The sequence below is a fragment of the Camelus bactrianus genome, chromosome 29, assembly GCF_048773025.1.
Source record: "Camelus bactrianus isolate YW-2024 breed Bactrian camel chromosome 29, ASM4877302v1, whole genome shotgun sequence".
NCBI lineage: Eukaryota > Metazoa > Chordata > Mammalia > Artiodactyla > Camelidae > Camelus > Camelus bactrianus.
The window spans coordinates 8213519-8233204 of NC_133567.1; the positions used below are offsets into that span (position 1 = coordinate 8213519).

General features: G+C 41.8%; 1 protein-coding gene across 3 annotated transcripts in view; it reads left to right on the forward strand.

Annotated features, from left to right (window-relative positions):
- The window catches only part of NKAIN3 (sodium/potassium transporting ATPase interacting 3), a 409151-nt gene extending 390618 nt beyond the window's left edge, over positions 1-18533 (forward strand). Inside the window, exons 6-7 of one of the 3 annotated variants that reach the window (XM_074355103.1) lie at positions 8533-8602; positions 17561-18533. In XM_074355103.1, the coding sequence (XP_074211204.1) occupies positions 8533-8602; positions 17561-17570 (80 nt within the window). In that variant the 3' untranslated portion in view covers positions 17571-18533. Of the gene's footprint in view, positions 1-2467; positions 3819-8532; positions 8603-17560 lie in introns of those variants that run through there. The other 2 variants (XM_074355104.1, XM_074355105.1) reach the window with 2 other exon arrangements.
- Positions 18534-19686: the final 1153 nt, after the last annotated feature.

A 19686-nucleotide genomic window follows, 5' to 3' on the forward strand; every position in this document is an offset into this window, starting at 1 on the left:
AACAAAATTCTTTATACGTAGATAAAGAAAGATATATTGGTGACTCACTAGATTAAAACTAGGACATTCATATTTAAATAGTGAGTGAGAATGTAAATTATTTGCACAATGTAGAGAAAAATAACGAGCTAGCCCACTAGAATTTAATTGGACATGGAGAGGCATATGTGATGTAACACGCCCAGTGACCTTGCTCCAAATCAATTGTCTTGTTAGCAAGAACATTCACCATGTGAGGCTTATCATTAGAATAACAGAATTTTAGGATGCAATTCAAATACTACAAAATTGTGAAAACAGAACTCTCCGTCTCCTCTCCCCCCAAAACACTGTTCACTTTTAATCACTGTGAAATTCCGTATGGCTATACAATGAAATTAGAAGACTGTCAGTATTCAAGTCTGGCTCAGTAAAATGTAACAGAATATGATATGATAAATGCTGTGGGTATGATCTTTAAAAAGCAAAAACATACCTTCCCTTCTTTTCACGAAACCAGATTCAGCATGTCCTCCCCTTGGTGATCACTGCCAGGAGAACTCAGCCATTTCAGGGATTTCTCGGCCACATCAGGTGTCAGCGTGGGGAGGGCTGGGCTCCTCCCAGGACTGATTCTGAGCTCAGGGCTGATGCGGTGCGAGCTGTGCGGGGCAGGACTGTGCAGCCCCGTCCTTTCCCATCTTTCCTGCTGGCATCTACGGAGCTGTGCAAGGGTCCAGGGTGGTCTCCGTTGTCAAACACGTCTTGATCTTGGCTGTCAGTCCTCCAAGTACAAGCTACAGTGGGACCTGGACCCTATACCAGCTTCCTGAGCTTCACGTCTGTCTTTCACGTCCCACACAAACATCTCGTGTAGCCAACACTAACTTAGAACCATAGACGCAGGGAGTTCAGGAGACACAATTCCAGCTTAGAGAGGTTGACCCATTACAAAATCACTACAGTATTTAGTAATAAATCTGAGGCATTACTCTTTCCAATGTATCCCATGTGGTCTCAGTGTCATAGCAATTTAATGTTCATAATTACCCACTTAAAAGTACCTAAACAAACTTTAATTAACAGTGGAAATTTTAAATTGCTCCATTTTCTTTTGAACTTAGACCTCCGTTCCTTTTCAGTCGTAAAATTCCGTTTTAATGTAACATATTTATTCCTGAAAGTTTTTTCTTAGTCTTCCACACGTCTGCAATGAAAAATTGCTTATAGATTACATGTCATTCTCCGTGTTATCTTTCAGTGTATAAAAGTTCTTAATCTGTATAATCCAGTTATCATTCTTAAATCTTAAATTAGGAAGTTTTATGGTTTATTCGAGACTTAGTCTTAACTAGTCTTTAGTTATTCTTCTGCCTTTTTACATACGTTTTAGAATCAGCATCTTGATTAAACTGCCGAAGATCTTTACTGAGATTGCTTTGAATCCATAGATTAACTGATCCACAAATTAACTGGCAGCTATAATATTGAATTTCACAATCTGTGACTGTTCTAGATTCTTCCATTTGTTTAAGGCATCTTTAATTTCTCTTAATATATTTTGTTGTATTCAGTGTGAGGATATGCAATTTTTTAGATTTATTCCTATGAATAAGAATTTAATTTTTTTCCTGTGACCAGACTTTTAGTGTTAAAATTCTTCTTTAGATGGGGTTATAATTGCAATTATTGGTTACTAACATGACTGAGCAAACATAAATATATTAACAGATATGGATGAATAAGTCTTACACATCAAATGAAATAGTTATTGGAAGGGTAACTCTTAATAAATTGGACAGAGTGGTTTTGTTTCAATTAGTTTATGTATTCATGGATGAATATTAGTTATTCCTAGAATCCAATAGACTACCCTCAGGGACTTTCAATGTTTGGTGCTAGTGTTGTATTTATAGAAATTTTCTGTTTAATTTTTTTATAGATATTTTCTGTTCACAGAAAAAAAGAAATATGAGAATGAGAGGAAACTGTTTACAACAATGTCCCTTGCTTGTTTCAACTCCTTCTTTCCCCAGATATTTTTGAGGGCTTACCTTGTCCCAAGCACTGTTCTAGGTGCTGGAAATATAACAAGGAACAAAATCAGACAAGATCAGACAAAACTTCTTATCTTATAAAGCTTAAATTGTAGTGAAGGGGTGAGACATCACATAAGATTTTTTTAAAGTAAGATGTATAGTACAGCATGGTAAATGGTGATAAATACAAAAGAGAAGCAATAAAGGGGGAAAGGGGACAGGACAAATGGGAACGAATGGAATTCTAGATAAAGTAGCTGAAATATATATCCGAAAGTATACAGTGATCCATTATCAAAAATTACTTTTTAAGTGTTACAACTGACAAATCGGTTAGGTTCTCCTTCAATTATTTTGGAAGCAAAAATTGGAAACCACCTGCCTCGTGGTTAGTAGCTGTCACTTTGTGATCATCCATCACAAGAAATTAAAGATGCCGTTCTGTTTAGTGCCCTGGAGGCTGTCGCGCCCTGGGCGGCGCGCTAAGATGTGAGCCCGTCCTGGTGGCGGGGGGCAGACGCCCTTCAGCACAGCGAAAAGAAGACAACTGTGGAAGAGGAGGAGTGAGTCAACCACCAGAATGGTCACAGGTACCTTCTCAGGACACATGCATTTTGGAATAAGGCTCTCGGAATTAACCATCTTGAGCTGTGCCTGCCCACACACCACGTGGGCAGTCCTCCCCTCTGCCCAGCGCACGCAGCCCCCCGTTGAAGACTTCTGGCCTCGAATTGCCTCCGCTCCTGCTCTCTCGGATGAGGAGGGGCTGGGACTCCCAGACAGACCTGGGGTTGCTTCTAGACCCTCCAGACTTTCCCCGGTGACAACTGTCAAGTGTTTTCCAGGCCAAATTGCCAGCCAGGTCAATTGAGCTGTATCAGTTCTCTGCCTAAGACAGAGGGGAACTAGACTGAGGTGAGAGGAGTCCATTTGCCTGTTACCAGGCAGGAAGAGATAGAAGTGTTGGAAAACTCTGATCTGGATGACACAGCCTCTGGGGCTGTGGGCTCTGCTCTTCCAGGTGGGGCCGACTCCGCCTGGAGCATCTCACTGGTGCCACTGCTCCCCTTCTTCCGCTTCACATGCTTTCTGAAAGGCGGAAGAGATTTGAAACTTCTTGCATCATAAAGAGCACAGTAAAGAAGAGCCACAAAGCTTGCCCTCGGGGTGTCATCTGCCTGCTTGAACAGCTCTCAAGGTTCATGAAGTTTCTCCGCGCTGGGCGTCAGCAGCGTTTCAGGACACTGTGAAGTGCGCTGGGTTTAGCAGCCCATCCGGGCACCCCTGCGGCCACTTCATGTGCTGTGAGCAGCCCGACCGTGGCCTGCGGTTTGGCACAGCGGGCCGTGCCCTCTGAAAGCTCTGATTCTTCAGGCGGGAGATGGCAGGAGACCAGTAATGCTGCGAACTGGCTGGTTCCCTAGTAACGCGGGCAGAGTTCAGTGGCTGACTGCCTCTGAAATAGCTGGTCTCTCCTAAAAGCTTTCATTACCTGTGGGAAGCTGCAGAGGCCTCCCAGTGGTCTTTAAGGGCCTCTCTGCATGAACTCAGCTGATGTCGAGCCTCTTCCCCGGCTTGTCTCTTATGAATTCATATCACGGAACAAGTCAATCACCATCTGACGACCTCCATATTTGAATTCTTTAAAGGGCCGAAGTAATGCTTCCTTAAGACATTACTGATGTCAAATGAGAGTATTCTTCATATGCTATCGCGTATATGTGGAATCTTAAAAAAGATACAAATTTTATTTATAAACCAGAAATAGACTCAGGGACATAGAAGACAAACTGTGGTTACCAGAGGGGAAATGGGGAGGAGAGGGGTAACTTAGGAGTCTGGGATTAACAGATACACATTACTATATATAAAAGGGAACTATATTCAATTTCTCGTAATGAGCTGTAATGGAAAAGAAACAAATATATATATATATATATATATATATATATGTATATGTATAACTGAATCGCTTTGCTGTACATCTGAAACTAACATTGTAAATTGCCTATACGGCAATAAAAAAAGAATTTTTTTTTAAAAAAGACATTATTGCCGGCAACTTATAAAATAAATGCTTATTAGAACAGTCTCATAACCACACAGCAGGAACAGTGATAGACAAGGAAGCATTCAGAATGCATATGTGAATCGGTCCTCATCTGCCGAGTCTTTTCATTTCTCTGAGCTAAACGCAGTGGTACAGTGGTGTCTTGGTGTTTCCCAGTTCAGGGACCAGGCAGCGTGCAACAGAGCTGGATCAGAAAGAAAATACCTCCACTCTGGTCAATTATTTGGTGAGTATATTAAACTGGGGACAGAATGATAGCTTGAGTGCGCACTGGAAATGGTCTGTGTTGCTTTAGGTGTCCATCAGGTTTGCGATGTCTGAGGGAGGCACTGAGTCAGTCGCCCTCAGCCATCTGTTGGAAACTTCATTTATGACTGAATGTTTCCTGTAGTCAAACAGAAAAGCTGCAGTTGGCTATGACTCTATTACAAGTGGAAAACCAGTCAGTATTCGTACAGTAAGATGATGCTTTCAATCCAAAGTAGCTTTGCAATTCCTCCAGGTCAGTGAGAATCCCTGTCAGGGATTTGCAGTGGTTACAGTGAGTCACCACAAAGATATTCCGTTGCAAGTAACTTAATTTCTTCCAAGAAGTCGCTTGGCTGTGCTTTTGAAGTTGGCACAGGAAATAAATTGGAAAGGACAACAACCCGTGGTGTTCCTGGCTGCCATGGGCTCCCCCTGAGGGATCTGGTATAGTAACACCTCGGCTTCCGAGAACGAGGAAGAGGTCAGGGCTTTGTGTTACTGGTTGTTCTGCACTGTGGATGCCAGGTCTTAATTGTGCTAATTCTTCGTTTTACGTTTTAAGACATTGATAACCAGAGTATATGGAATTCAACAGAAGTATCCTGCAGGTCACCCGGCAAGCTGTGCCCCATCCCCCTGCCTCCTTCCTTCTGTCTTCCCGGTCTCTTCCAAGGGCACTCTTCTGCCAGAGACACTTAGATGGTGTTCTCGCCGGAATGACTGCAGATTTCTGGATATTTCCTTTTTTAATACCTCCAAAAGCATTTCCATGACTCTTCTGTTGCTTCCCATGTTTCATTGAAATTCATCTCCTTATTTCTACTGGAGAAACTGCTTAATTCAGCATCTTCTCACATCTTTCTCATGACAGTGACTTTTAGGATGCACAGTTGCTTTATGTTCCTGACAGTGTGCTGTTATCACCATTCTGCACACTCAAAAGCCAAAGATCTTTCCTGCTGAGTTGTTTTCAAGTATTTCAAATCATCTTTAAAAAAAAATAAAATTCTTGATTTTTTAAAACATTATTTTAAAAAGCTTTCAAGATGTATATTCCTGCCCTCCATTTACACGTCAGTGTTTCTCTTGACTTAAACTCTCTTTCTACTCTGGCAAATAGGAAGTGTTGGTGTGTGCATAAAACATTATTTTTTTAATATGGAAACATCTGGCTTCTGTTGTTGTGCTTCCTCCATAAAGGATTCTTGATGTTTTCAGTTTTATAATCACCTACTTTTCAATGATTCCTCCTTAATAGTTGCTTTTTTGACAGTCTTGTCAAGTTCTCAAAATTTGTATGTATACATACACACTCACACGCAGTAGGGTAAGTGAACTACAATATTTTTTCCACCTTTTGCTTATTATAAATACTTGTGTGCATGTTTTTGTGTAGACATATGTTTTCATTTCTCTTGGGTACATGCCTAGGAGTAGAATTATTGGGTCATATGGTGACTCTATATTTAACCATTTTAAGAACTGCCTAACTGTTCTCCAAAGTGGTTGCACCATTTTACATTCCTCCCAGCAGTGCATGAGGGTTCCAGGTTCTCCACATCTTTACCAACATTTGTGATTATCTCATTTTATTTATTATAGCTATTTTAGTGGATATAAAGTAGTGTCTCAGCATGGTTTGCATTTCCCTGAGAATATTTTTGTAAAGAAGTTGATGTTGAAAACAAACAAATGAAAACATTTCAGGATGACACAATACATTATCTCTCTTTGCTTCTCTCCATCCATCAGAGAGAGGGTTATTCCAGCCTTTGAAGAACTACTTTGTAAATTAATCTACGTTTCCTATAATGCTTGTGAGTATTTGTATAAATGTCTTCAACGTTTTAGTTACACTGCATTCAGGATCAGTTGAAGAATTTAAATAGAATTCAACAAATGAAGCATTCCCAAAATTATCTTTTGAAGCTTTTAGTAAATGGCAATAAGTGAAAGCGCATAAAAAAAGGAGAACACTGAAATATATGCTCACAAAAGCAAGAGAACTGGATGAATGAAATAATGAGAGTTCAAATGTTATACAGGATTTAATTTTCAGTTTTATAATTTCCTATTGAAATATCTCAACTTGAAAAAAAGACTCTTTTAACAGAGTCCCTGTGTTTGATTCTACAAATTTATATTCTGCATCAAAATGAATTGAAGTTAATTCACAAGAAGACCTAAAAAGAATCATAAATAGATACAATTTAAGTTTTGTATCTTGTAAAATTTTTGGCAAAGACAGATGTGCTAAGTGGAAGTAAAATAACAGTTCCTGGGAAAGCATTTGGGCTAAACTATGTCACACAGATCCTCCCTTTAGCTAACTTGCTTGGGATTTACCAGAACTTGTACAGAAAATGTTTTCATAGTTAAAAATACTTTGATTTACAGAGTCAATTAAGGTATCAAAATTTTCAAATTTATTAATCATAAAAAGAAATTTTGAATAAGATTATAAGTAAATTTACAAAATAATAAGACCATATTGAAAAACTATTTATTATGTGTGTGTTTTTCCCCAGAATACCAGTGATGTGGTGTATTAGAGACAGAGGTGGGCCAAGGAGTGGATTCACAGCAGTACATGAATTTACACCAAAAATAATCACCCTGTTAATGTTATATTTTAATATTCAAATGATAAATATAAGGAAGTTTTCTTTCTTTTTTTGCTTTAATGAATACAGATATTCGTTTTTGATTTTTTATTTTTATAAATAGATTTTATTGTTAATATAATCTTTCCATTGAATTATTTGACTCACAAATGTATATATTTATAATTTGTTTACTTTAATACACCTTTTAATGTCTAAAATTGTCCTGTAAATTATATGGTCATTCAACTTTTAATCAATGATCTTAATCGATCAAATGATCTTCCTTCTAAATTCCCACCCATTGGTCAACAAGGTGAGACAGTGGATATTTGATTAAATATCTGATCTATAAAACATAATCCAATCTGACTACATGGCCCCTAAGGCACTGCTTGTTCTCTCTGGGAAAATCTTTTTAGTGTCTCAGATTGACTTCCCTCTCGCTATTTCTCTCTGTTAAGGTTGTATCCAGGTAACTCACAGGACTTAATAGGAAAAGGATGGGCTTCATGCTTGTCTGGTGTCCAGGGGGATTACCTGGAGAGGGTCCCTTGTCCCCTGGTCATTGTGAACCCCGCAGGATTCCAAAGCTCATGTCTACACAGTGACCTGTGAAGCCTTACCTCACCTCCTCCAATGGAGACAAAACAAGAGAGCAGGTCAAAGCAGATCACCTTCTAGGCTAGTTCACCTCTCCCTAAATCACAGTTCACTAGCATGCCTGTCCTGAACTGAGGATGTGATGTAATATTCATATTCTGTGTACCTAAACACACACACACACACACACACACACACGTGCGTGCGCACTGAGAGCTGTGTCCCTCCGTGCCCGTGGACCTGTTAATGTTTGAGTCCTCAAATGTAACCAGAGCTTGGTATAAACTCATTAATATTTTTAATGGGCTGTGACAAAAAAATTACAGAACAGGAGAAGAGAACTAAGATTATCCATAGACATTAGGATTGAAAAAGAAAGGTTGAGGCTTTGATCAAAACAGGAAGAAATTAGGAAGAATATTACCAAAAATAGTGAATCCATACAGCCTGTGAACCAAGCACCATACCACCGGAGAGGAGATGAAACCTTCTCTCAAAAGGCAGGTGCTTATTTGTCAGGGATGGCTTGAGGACAGAAGGCAAGGACATAGATCTTGTGACTTCTCAAAGGTCTTTCTAATGATGCAATAAATATTCTTAAGGAAAAAAAAATGGATTCTGGCAACAAGAAGAAATGGTATACCTTTTGATGTATTGGGGGAAAGGGCATATCTGTTTGCCTAAGGACAAACACATTATTTAAAATCTAATGTTATTTAATGTTACTTCATTTTTCACTAAGGCCAACAACAACTGTGATTTTTCAGTCCCTAAGATCCCAAGTTCTATGTGTGTGTGTTTTTTTTTAATTTTCCCTTTTTTGACTATTGGTAATATTTTTAAGTCTTTTATATGAAAGACACATTTTTCCATTTTGTGGTAGGCAGATGTTTTGTCGCTATTACTTGTATGTGTTCTTTTAAGCACCTGCTGTTATGTGCGTTTTTATTTACACATGTATTCATACTGGGCTATGTTGTGTTCTCAGTTGATTTCATAGGTGGACTTACTGCACACCCCTACTACCAGGATCATGTTGAATTAAAGCCTGTTCGTCTGTAAGTAAAGGTGTGATGAGATGGAAAATATTAATCCTTCTAACTTGGCCACAACTAACCAAACCTGACATAATTTGGACCTGCTGCTACTAATTACTGGTTTAATTTTCCACTCATATTTAAAACACACCTTTCACATGTAACCCAACTTTATCATTGTTCTTGCTCATCCCCAAAAGGATTTGAAGTTGGTGACGTGGTGTATGTTTCTAAAATGATAGTTTTATTTCATTTTTCTTATCAGTTGTTGACTGCTGAGTTGGAAAAACAAATGATTCAGTCTGCAGAAGAGAGACTAAATATGTGTCTTGCGGGCAGCCTAGGAGAGGGAAAAGGGAAGAAAACCCAAGTTGGGATCCAGGCTCTGCCTGTGTGGTTTCAAGGGCCTTCTTTGATGTCTCTGAGTCTTGCTTCTGTCATCTGTAATATGGCTTCATAGGCGGAGAAGGAGGAGGATGAATTAAATGGGAGAAGGTACGTAGAGCATCTGTAAAGCGGTCCGTGAATATGTCCAGTACTCAAATATTTGACCAACCGTCCCTAGAGAACATGGAAGGAAGTCAACAGCTACAACAAAAACACCTCAAACTGGACAGATTTCAGTTGCGTATAAGGAAGGAATTATGGTCAGTTGATTGATAAAATACTAGAAAACAAGACAATAGATACAGTGACTCCACTCTTCGAAAGCTCTAAGTAGCAAACAGACGGCTGCATAAAATGATAGCGCTCATGTGCTAACCACTCTGCACAGTTCATCTCACTTAGTCCCCATGAAGACGCTGTAATGTACTAGTTAATAATCTACTTTATAAACAAGGGACATGAAGTTCTCAGAGGAGGAGCAACTTTCCTAGTCTCTCAAGTAGCAAGTGGTGGAGCTGGGATCTGTCCTGGATGGTCAACTCTCACCATGACATTGTGGACTTGCTCAGATTCTGATTCTTTCAGCCCATTGCCCTGTAATTTCATGGTGGCAGAGGAAATTTGTAAAAACAGTCACTGGTGTAAGAAACACGTCTGAGAAGGCTTCATCGGCAGCCTCTTTGCCACAGTGGCTCCTGCCCAAGTCTGCAGCCCCTCCCCCAGCTTCTTTGGGGACTGACACCCTGAGAAGCCTGCCCAGGCACCTGCATCTCCCCAGGTGAAATTAGTTTTATACCGGCAGAATGAGCTAAAGGAAACATAGCTCGGAAGCTACAAAAATCAGCACTGTGCCTGTCACATGAGAGATGTTTAAATACATATTGTTTTCTTAAAGCAAATCCAACTTGGAAAAGACTTTCACCTTATGTAACACTCTGGAACCAAGCAGCCACCACCTCATTACTCACACTGCTGAGTGCCTGTCAGGGATCTACTCCAAAAGCTGATATTTGTGGGTCTGGGGAACTTGGCAGGGACTGTGACAATGACAAGGATGATCGGTCCATTGAAAGTGAGAAAAGAGCTAAAACAATGCCTGGTGGTGACTTGGAAAGTCTTCTAAGTATTTGTTATGTGAGAAGAGGATGATGAATGATTTCTTTCGTCTACACTGTGAAAAAAATAACTTGGCAGAGAAACTGCACTAGGCAAGATATTGGTCAGATGTGAGAAAGGTCTTTCTACGAGGGAAGGTTATTAAAAACAGCAACTGATTAACGTTGGTAATCCAATCTCCTTTCTTGAATGACACTCGTGTACCCGTGAACCTGGAAAGGGTGTCCGGTGGCACAGCCCAGAGCCAAGGGACTTCCATCTCTGTTCCCTCAAGTCCCTTCCATCTCTGTGAATCAAGAACACAAGAGACATCTTCGCAAGATTACCTAAACGGCTTTGATCAACTCCACTCCCTCCTCAAAGGGGTTTCTCAACTACCCTGTTCAGTGCTGAACGCCACACCTTTTCAGCTGAATGTGGCATCAACACAGGCTGCAGAAAGCAAGAGAACAAGTTTCTGCTTTGATAGATTATGCGTATTATTATGTCAGATGAATACAGAATGCCTTTCAACCGTGGAGGGAGTGGGAATTGGCAAGATCAAACTAAACCTGAATTAAAACCATTGTGCGTGAAACGGTTTAAGAGGTCAGTGTGTGTGCCCCCTTCAGGTGTGCAAATATTGCAGTTTATCCAGTCAGCATCACTCAGCCTGCTTGATTTCTTTCCGTAAGTCCTTTATACTGGATTTCGTTGTACCCGCTCAGTGGTGCCCTATCCATTGTACCAGCAACAGACTTGGAGAAAACTCCAAATTTCTGGACTAAGATGTTAGAGGAGGGAGTGAACCGTGGCTCTTAACTTTCATGGAGGCTCTAATCTCCATGGCGTCCAAAGTCAGGTTTTAAGACACCACTTTGTTAAGGGGATTGGGAAAATCCTTATCATATCCCCAGGCACTCCGATGTAGACGGATAACTTTCAATTCTAGACGGGTGGTTACAAGCAGACACTCCGTTCGTGGCGGTGCTGCAGACTTGTACAGGGAGCCTTCATTCTTGCATTTGATCATATCATTGCTCATAATCATTAATGTATTTTTCTAGGGCCCACAGTCCAAATGCCTGTGAATGTACTGGGGTGATGGGATGGGATGAGGCAGTTTACGTATAGATTTGGTCTTTCATGCTTTGGCTCTCTTTAAAGTGATGGCATCAAGCTATCAAGGCCCACTGGTCAAATGAATTGGTTTACTTGCATTTTCAACTGCTTCCTGATCACTTACAATGTGTGTACCGGGCCCCATGCTGGAGACACAAGGATGAGTAATACCTAAGCTTTGACCTCCGGCAGCTAATGATCTAGGAGAGGGGACCTACGTAGAAATAAGTAGATATGAAACGATGTCCCCGAGGCAATTTTTGGCAGAAGAGAGAACGTTTACTTCTCACTTGGAGGGGGAAGCCTCCTCTGGGAGATGATGCCTGGGCTGACTTTGGAAGGATGATGAGGAGCTGATCAAAAGCAGCAGAAGAAAACAGGGGTCCCCTGCATAGAGGCTAATTTGCTTGGCCATCCTACAGAGGATGAAGCTGAAATTTGTGCCTATTGAGTCTGGCCTGCCTTTGCCGTAGTTCTCCCATAAAGTCAGCAAATCCATAAGGAAGCAGATGATTACGCAGAAGAGGAATCTTGACAGCTTCTAGTGGGGATGCTCTGAGACCCTCAGCCGCCATTGCTTCGCCATCTAAATGACATGACTCTTTATACTGGAGGCTAAAGAGATGCTTCCAGTGATGTCATCTAGGTCTGACTTGGGGATATGTGGTACCCAGGTCAAGGGTAGCCTGTGCTTGGGTCCATTATCTTTCATGGCCCCACATGACGGGGCTGTAATTCTCAACGCAAGTACAACCTGGATCTTCTCCTTGCTGCTACTAGACCACCTTTCACGACAGGGGAAGGGCAAGGGTTACTCATGTGGTCAGCGGTGGCTTTGAAGGGACACCTAACGTGGCAGCTGATGGTAGAAGCAGCAGTCACCAAGGGGAGAGGGCTCACAGAAGCAGATTCACCTCTCAGGAAGAAAAATGGCTTGGCATAGACCCATGCAGCCATGAAAGAGATACAGAATATCAGAGAACGTCACTGTGAGCAGCTGAATTACTTTGAGGTTTGTCAAAATTACCATAATTGTTAGTGACTGGGTAGTGGGAAAATTAAGCTCCATGTAGAGGTAATTCTTTGCATAAAAATAATTAGGCTGAGGCAGTTTATCCAAGAAAGACAGCAGTGGAATCTCAGAACTGAGTTTCGCAACAGAAGCAGAGGGAGATCTGATGATGATAGACATTTCCATGAGGAAGACGCCCCGTGACTGCAGTTAAGAACGACTTGATGAAAAAAGCTTTTCCCACTGCTTTTAGCTGATCTTTTTCTAAGGTTTCCAAATGAGAACTTGACTTTTTCTCTGGTGTCTTGGCTTGCCTGATTGCCTTTGCTGGAGGCTAATTTTTCTTCACAAAGATTGTTACATGCTATGTGACCGCTGCTGATCAAGTGTCTGCTGCCGCAACTAAGTTCTGAAAGACAAATGCTCTGGCCCGGCAGTCAGCTCCCACCCGTCCCTTCCTGCCTGTCCTCCGCCTCTGACGGTCCAGACTCAGAGGATATTCACCTCCAACGATCAGACTGCTGGATGGAGCCAGGGGTGGCGATGTCCATCTGCTCTTTCCTGGGAGCAGCTGTTTTGTTTCAGTATCCTTGCAAGTCGCTGCCAGGCCATTATGCATTTCCAACATGAGATTAAATACCAGCGAGGAGGGGTGGAGGGGATAGCTCAGTGGTAGAGCACGTGCTTAGCATGCACAAGGTCCTGGGTTCAATCCCCAGTACCTGCCTTTAAAAATAATAATAAATAAATAAAGCTAATTACCTCCCCCCCAAAAAAAAACACTTAGGAGGACAACACCTAGGGGGTGTGTGTGTGTGTGTGTGTGTGTGTGTGTGTGTGTGTAGGGGTTAGAGAGGTGACAATGATGTGCTTTCAAACCCTGATTGAAAAACCCTAGCAATGTATTAATGAGCTGCATTTGGGGAACCTTCATCTACCTCATCACTCCTCATTTCTGGACCAAGCATCTGAAGACATGAAGTGACAGCCCTCTGGCTTGATACTGTTTTCATTTGTCCTTGATTGGCTTTCACACGCTCACGCTCGTCCATCGTGTTGGTCCCCCAGGACACACAGAGCAAGGTGTCTGTACTCTGCTCACAGCCATGGCTGGCTCATGTTTCCCGTTACTCAGCATAGAGTTCTGTTGCCCGAGGGCTCCCAGCAGCCCCTGGCAATGGTGGGCACTTACAGAGCCATGAACTCTCCCGAGAGCTGCCTCAAGAGTGCAGAGTGCTCCAGTGGTGATGCCCTGGGTGCACTCTTGGCCGTCCCAAAGGAGAGGCGGGCTTCCCTGCCTGCTTGCCTTAGCACAAAGGAGGTGGCCCTTAGCGCATGAAGCCTTTTCCAAAATGAGAAACTCATATCGGCGTGGTGCCCTCCAAGGAAGCTGTCAATTTGTGTGAAGTCCCAGGATTCTTCTCAGTATTTGTCATTGATGTGAATAGCAAGAAAACAAATTTATGCAGTGATGTGGAGATACGGAGCACCCTCCCCCAAAATTAATCAGCATAAGTATTTTTTACATTTTATTTTTCATTGAAGTACAGTTGAGTTACAATGTTAGTTTCAGGTGTACGGCAAAGCAATTCAGTTATGCATATACATGCATGTATATTTTTCTTTGCAGATTCTTTTCCATTAGATGTTATTACAAGAAATTGAGTATAGTTCCCTGTGCTGTACAGTGGGTCTTTGTTGTTTATCTGTGTTATATATAATAATGTACATCTGTTAATCCCTAACTCCTAATTTATCCTTCCCCCGCCCTTTCCCCTTTGGTAAACATAATTTGTTTTCTATGTCTGTGAGTCTGTTTTTGGTTTGTAAATAGAATTTGTATCATTTTTAGATTCCATATGTAAGTGATATCATAAGATATTTGCCTCTGACTTACTTCACTTAATATGATAATCTCTAGGTCCATCCATGTTGCTGCAAATGGCATTATTTCATTCTTTTTGATGGCTTAACCAGCATAAGTAAAAGTAACTTCACTTGGCCCTGTTTTCCAACAGAAAGTAGCCACTGATTTTAAAATTAAAGGTATGAACATAAACCAAATCTTATGTTAAGTATATTTTTTTCATTTTATATTCACATTAAAAATATGCATAATCTCAATGTTATGATAGATTCTGGGGAGAAACAAGACATAAGAAAGAACATAACAAAACACAGAGTAAAGCACACACAAGCACACACACGCACACACACACACACACGCACGCACACCCAGAAGTGACACAGAGAGACTTAAAAGAGCAAGAGAAAAAGAGACAATGACAAGCTCTCAGGAGATGCACTTTGAAATAACATCATTATCTTATTATTTGATTTCATTCTGCCTTGAGGATAGGTACCCCTAGGTAACTGCTACCATATCTACAAACATCTGCAAAAAGCAATGATCTTAGGGCTCCCAAAACTCAAACTCTCTGCCCAGACTCATTGATCCGTCATTAAAAGAGTGACAGCTAGACGTTATGTGTCTCCTGAGGTGATGCTAAGAAGAGACAGCACCCTCTATGGGAACAGCTTGGACTGATTGATCTTGGCCTGAGTGTAGAAAATACAAGAATAACAGAGTAAGTTAAATCTCACCACAAGGAAACGATCAGCCAGTCTAGAATGTGGGAAATAGTATAAGACAAATGAATGAAAGGGAGGAGGGGGTGAGCAAACTCTTACTAATTAAAAGAGATTTAAGAGACATGCTAGTCAAATACAATGTGTATACCTTGTTTGGATTCTGATTTCAACAAACCAACGGTAACGAGATGCTTTTAGACAATGGGGGAAATGTGACTATGGATTGGATGTAAATAATATTAAGAAGTTATTGTTTATTTTGATGGATATGCTAATGAATAGGTTAAAAAAAAAAGAAGAAAAATAAATTCTTATCAGTTGAGCAGAGTTTCTCAACCTCTGTTAACTCTAGACCAGATCATTCTTTGCAGTGGGGGCTCCCCTGTGCATCTGGGGACATTTGGCACCATTCTCGCCCTTCACCCACTAGCTGCCAAGAGCACAGACACGCACACCCCTTGCCAAACCATGGCAACCAATTGGTTCACGTCCCTGACCAGGAATCTCTGAGTCAGAGCATCATGAAGATGTGCTGACGAGGACATGACATGTCTAGGATGTGCTTTTAAACATTCCAGCCCAGATACAGACTATGTACAGAATAGACAGACAACAAGGTCCTACTGTAGAGCACAGGGAACTGTAGTCAATGGCTTGCAGTAACCTGCAATGGAAAAGAATATGAAAAAGAATATTTGTATGTATACATGTATAACTCAATCACTATGCTGTACATCAGAAATGAATGCATTGTAAATCAACTACATTTCAATAAAAAGGAGGGGGAAAGATACTTCAATAAACTAACTCTGCACCAAAGAGAAAATAAATTAATTAATTAATTAAATACTCTAGCCACAAAAAAAAAAAAAAGCCATAGTGAATACATGAGACTTGATTAGATCATTTTTATTTTACTTGAAGCAGGACGGTGGGTACTGTAAGTATTCATAATGCCATTCTCTCTACTTCTGGTTATGTATGGTTTTTCAAAATCAGCCTGTTAATAAAACCTAAGGCAGGGTTGCCATTAGGCTTCCCTCTCAATGCCTCTTCTCAAAGTTGCTTTATGTTCTTCTTGAAAACTCCTTGCAGACGTTATTCCCAATGCCCAAAGCTAACACTCCAGAAGGTTGTATAAAACTGTAAATAGCCCAGCATTTTAATCTCATGCCTTTAGCTTTCAGTTTAAATCCTTGTTAAACAACAGCGGGGTAAAAGGGCAAGCATCTGGGCTATGTTTTCCAGAATGTAGAGGAATACAGGGCAGAGAAAACGTGTGGGAAGATGAGGAGAGAACTGAAGAGCCCCCACTCCCAAGCGGTGGGGAGGGAACCGAGCTTCCAGGGAGAAGAGCCGCTGCCAAAACATGAAACAGGGAAACTGGGGATTTTTTTCAGCTATTTCACATTATGACTAAAAAGTCAAAGAGAAAGTCATTGAACTGAGTTAATGGGAGAGCACTGCTTGATGGGGACATAAAAATAAGTGCGAAACACAGTCTCCACTGGCAAGCTGCTCGTCATTTAGCTGGAGGGAGAGAACTTCCGTAGCTGAGTGGGACGATCAGAGCACAGTTAGTCGTGGCGCCGAGCACCGTGGGCTCCACGTGGGGCCTGGCGGATAGCACGGAGCTGCCGTTAGCAGGCTGAGAAAGCAACGCGGCTGAGGTCGCGGTGGAGTCTTCACAGAGGAGAACCAGTTTCAGTTGAACCTCAAAGATGACTAGATTTGGATCAGCTAAGACTTTTTCCACATGAGAGAAACAATGAGAGCAAAAAGTACCCAACAAATATTTACTAGGTGCCAACTACGTGGCAGACTCTGTGCTGAGGTTGATGCTGTGGGAAGATGTGTGAGCCGGGACCCTCACCTTCCAAAGGCTCACTGCCTAGTGGAGAGTCAGAAAGACGCTCAGAGTGTTTGTCAGATGTATGGCAACAAGAGTGACTGGAGATGAGTGTGAATTCCAGAGAAACAGAACCATTAGGCTGTGTATGTGTGTGGAGAGAGAGAGAGAGAATTTTAAGAAATTGGCTCATGGGGTTGCAGAGACTGGCAAGTCCAAGATCTGCAGGGTAGGCTGGCCAACTAGAGACCCAGGGAAGGCTTGAATCTAAGAACAGTGTAGAGACAGAATTCCTTCTTCCTCCAGGGACCTCAGTCTTTGCTGTTAATGCCTTCAACTGATGGAACAAGACCCACCCACATCACGGAGCAAATCTACTTTACTCAAAGTCTATTGATTTAAATGTTAATCTCGTCTTTAAAAAATACCTTCACGATGACATTGAGACCGGTGTTCAACCCAGTATCCGAGTGCTATGGTCTAGCAAAACTGACACATAAAACTGACCATCACAGGGCGGGATGTATGTAAGGGACGTGGGTGGATGGTCAGGCTGTAGGAAAGCGAGGGTGGTTCTTGAGCAGGCAACCCACAGAAAGCTGTAGCGAGATTAGGCTAGGGGTGTAGCTGGCAACTGGGGGACATAATGCTGCCCTGTCATCTTTACCCCAAGGCAGCCAAAGGCCACACCTGGACGTCACTTCCTGACTGCCATGTGGCTGGCACTTCCTCCCCAGGAAACCACAAGTCTGATACTCTGGTGTTGACACCTGCTGGCCCTGCCCTGACCTGAAAATCAGGGAGCCCAGGGGTTTATCCTTCTTCTGGCTACAGTTCATCTTTGAAAAGCCTGGATGAACAGAAAGGAAATTTAGCTTTCAATTTTGAAGTCTTTTAAAGCAATTCCTATCTTCTGTTTTAGGTCGAAATAAGTAATGGCCTTGGCTCTGAAACGTGGCTGCTGAATTTGACTTAGGAAGCAAAGCGCCGTGGACCACACCTCTCTGCATCCACATGTCTCACCTTCTTCCCGAGGATGGGCTGCACCTCCCCGCTTCCCCACGAGTCACAGCCTTCTTCGGTCACAGCCTATGTATTCTTAGCATTATTCGCTAGATGAGTGGTGGGTGCTTGGGTGGGTATTTTTTTAGTCATTTCCTTCTTATAGGAATACTTGTAAATTGTAAAAAAAAAATGGGTTTTTAATTTTTTAACAATATTTAATGTGAGGCATGCAAAATGAAAACCATTCTCTGAAAATCTTCTACCGCCAATTCTAAGAGAAATGCTGGTTTGTGTTGTTGAGCTGTGAAGTCCCTACCGCTGACTGCTGGGGTGATCCCAGGCTGGACGGAGTTTGCATTTGCGGACAGTACCTGGGGCTCCTCAGCAGGGAGTTAGATGCTGTGGTTGACAGCTGAGAAATGGATACAGATAGTGGATCAGGCTTTCAGACTCAGCAGGGACCATTTTTCAGCATCGCAAGACCAAAGGAGGAGTCCTAATTTGTTCTCGATTTTCCCAAATGCAGAATAATTTTATGGCATCTGAATGTTCAGATTCACACATGACATCTTGTTCTTCCTATGTTCTGAAAAATATATGTCATGGGAGTACGAAAGAGTGAAAGGACTAGTAGAGTATCGTTCCCTCCAAAGGGTCTCTGGGTCTCTCTGAGGTTCAGATTTTCTACTCTTTATGCCACTCCTGACACTGGCATCGGACCTAAATATACAGCTTGTGGCTCTTTGGGACAGAAATCGCAACCATAAACCTGCCACCAGGAATATTGCTCTTAAGATGTTCCAAAAAAGTATTCAAATGATGTGGAATTCTCCATAAACACTTCTAAAGAAGATATTTATATTTGTCCTACATCAACTTTTCTTTCTCCTTCCCCCTCCCAATAACCAAGAAAGTCACATGGGAAACAGAATTTTCCATGAAAAAAAATTGTCCTGAAAACACATCACAGTTTTTTCCATTCCTGTCTTTCCATGACTATTTCCCAACTCAAAATAAGCTTTGCTCATGTTGTGTAACAACCAAGATGAGGCCTTCTATAGGCCATGAAATTGCATCCATGGGCACTAATTATCCAGAAGTTGTTAACTTGGTCCATACAGCTCTAAGAAGCCAGCCTAAAACCATCCAAAATCGTGTGCAAATTTTTGTATGTGTGTAGAGGGGTTTTTTTTTTTCCTTCTTCTTCTTCCTTGAAGCCCATATATTTTATGAGATGCTTAAGAGTCAGAATTTATACAATAAATCCTGCTCTGGTTGCTCCCAGTTCATGACAAACCCTGCGGGCTTCCTGGAGGCCTGTTTTGCTCAGAGCCTCTGGACTGTGCCTGGTCAGTCAGCTGACACCCACTGAACCCCAGCACTTTTCATTCCCCTGAATAAATCCAAATTCAGAAAGAAGAGGAGCTAGCAGGGACTGGGGAGAAGGCCCGATCCAAGCTACCTTTGTACAGTTGAGGGAGCCTGAAGCCTCATAAATTTGGTGTGGGGCCTGGAGTCCTGCTGTGTTCAGAGGACACAAGTTACAGCCGAAGGAAGGAGAAGCTGGAGGGCGAAAGGGGGCCCTTGAAGCCCCAGCCCACCGCTGAGGTCTCAGACAGGGCTGGACACCTCAGCCCTGGAAATGTCCTCATCCATAGAGCAGGACTCTAATCTCCACCTCCCAAGGGTGTGGTGAGGAGTAGATACAAATGAAAAATCATTCCGTAAACTGTGCAGCACGCCACAGTTGAAAAGGGCAGTTATTTCTGTAATGTCAGACAGCACGTTGGATCCTGTCTAGAGCTCTTGCGATCCACCCACTCAAGTGAGGTGCAAAGCCCATGCAAACGCCAGACTCTTCCAAGTTTTGTAAAAAGTAGCTTGAAAAAGTTGCCCAGATTTAAGAGATTAGAAATAAGATACACTAAACATTGCATTTCTCAATTAAAAAATAACTTTTGCATTCCAATGTCAGGACTAATATGAGTTATTATTATGGAGAAAGCTAATAGACTATCAAAATCAGTAAGACAGAAGAATAAA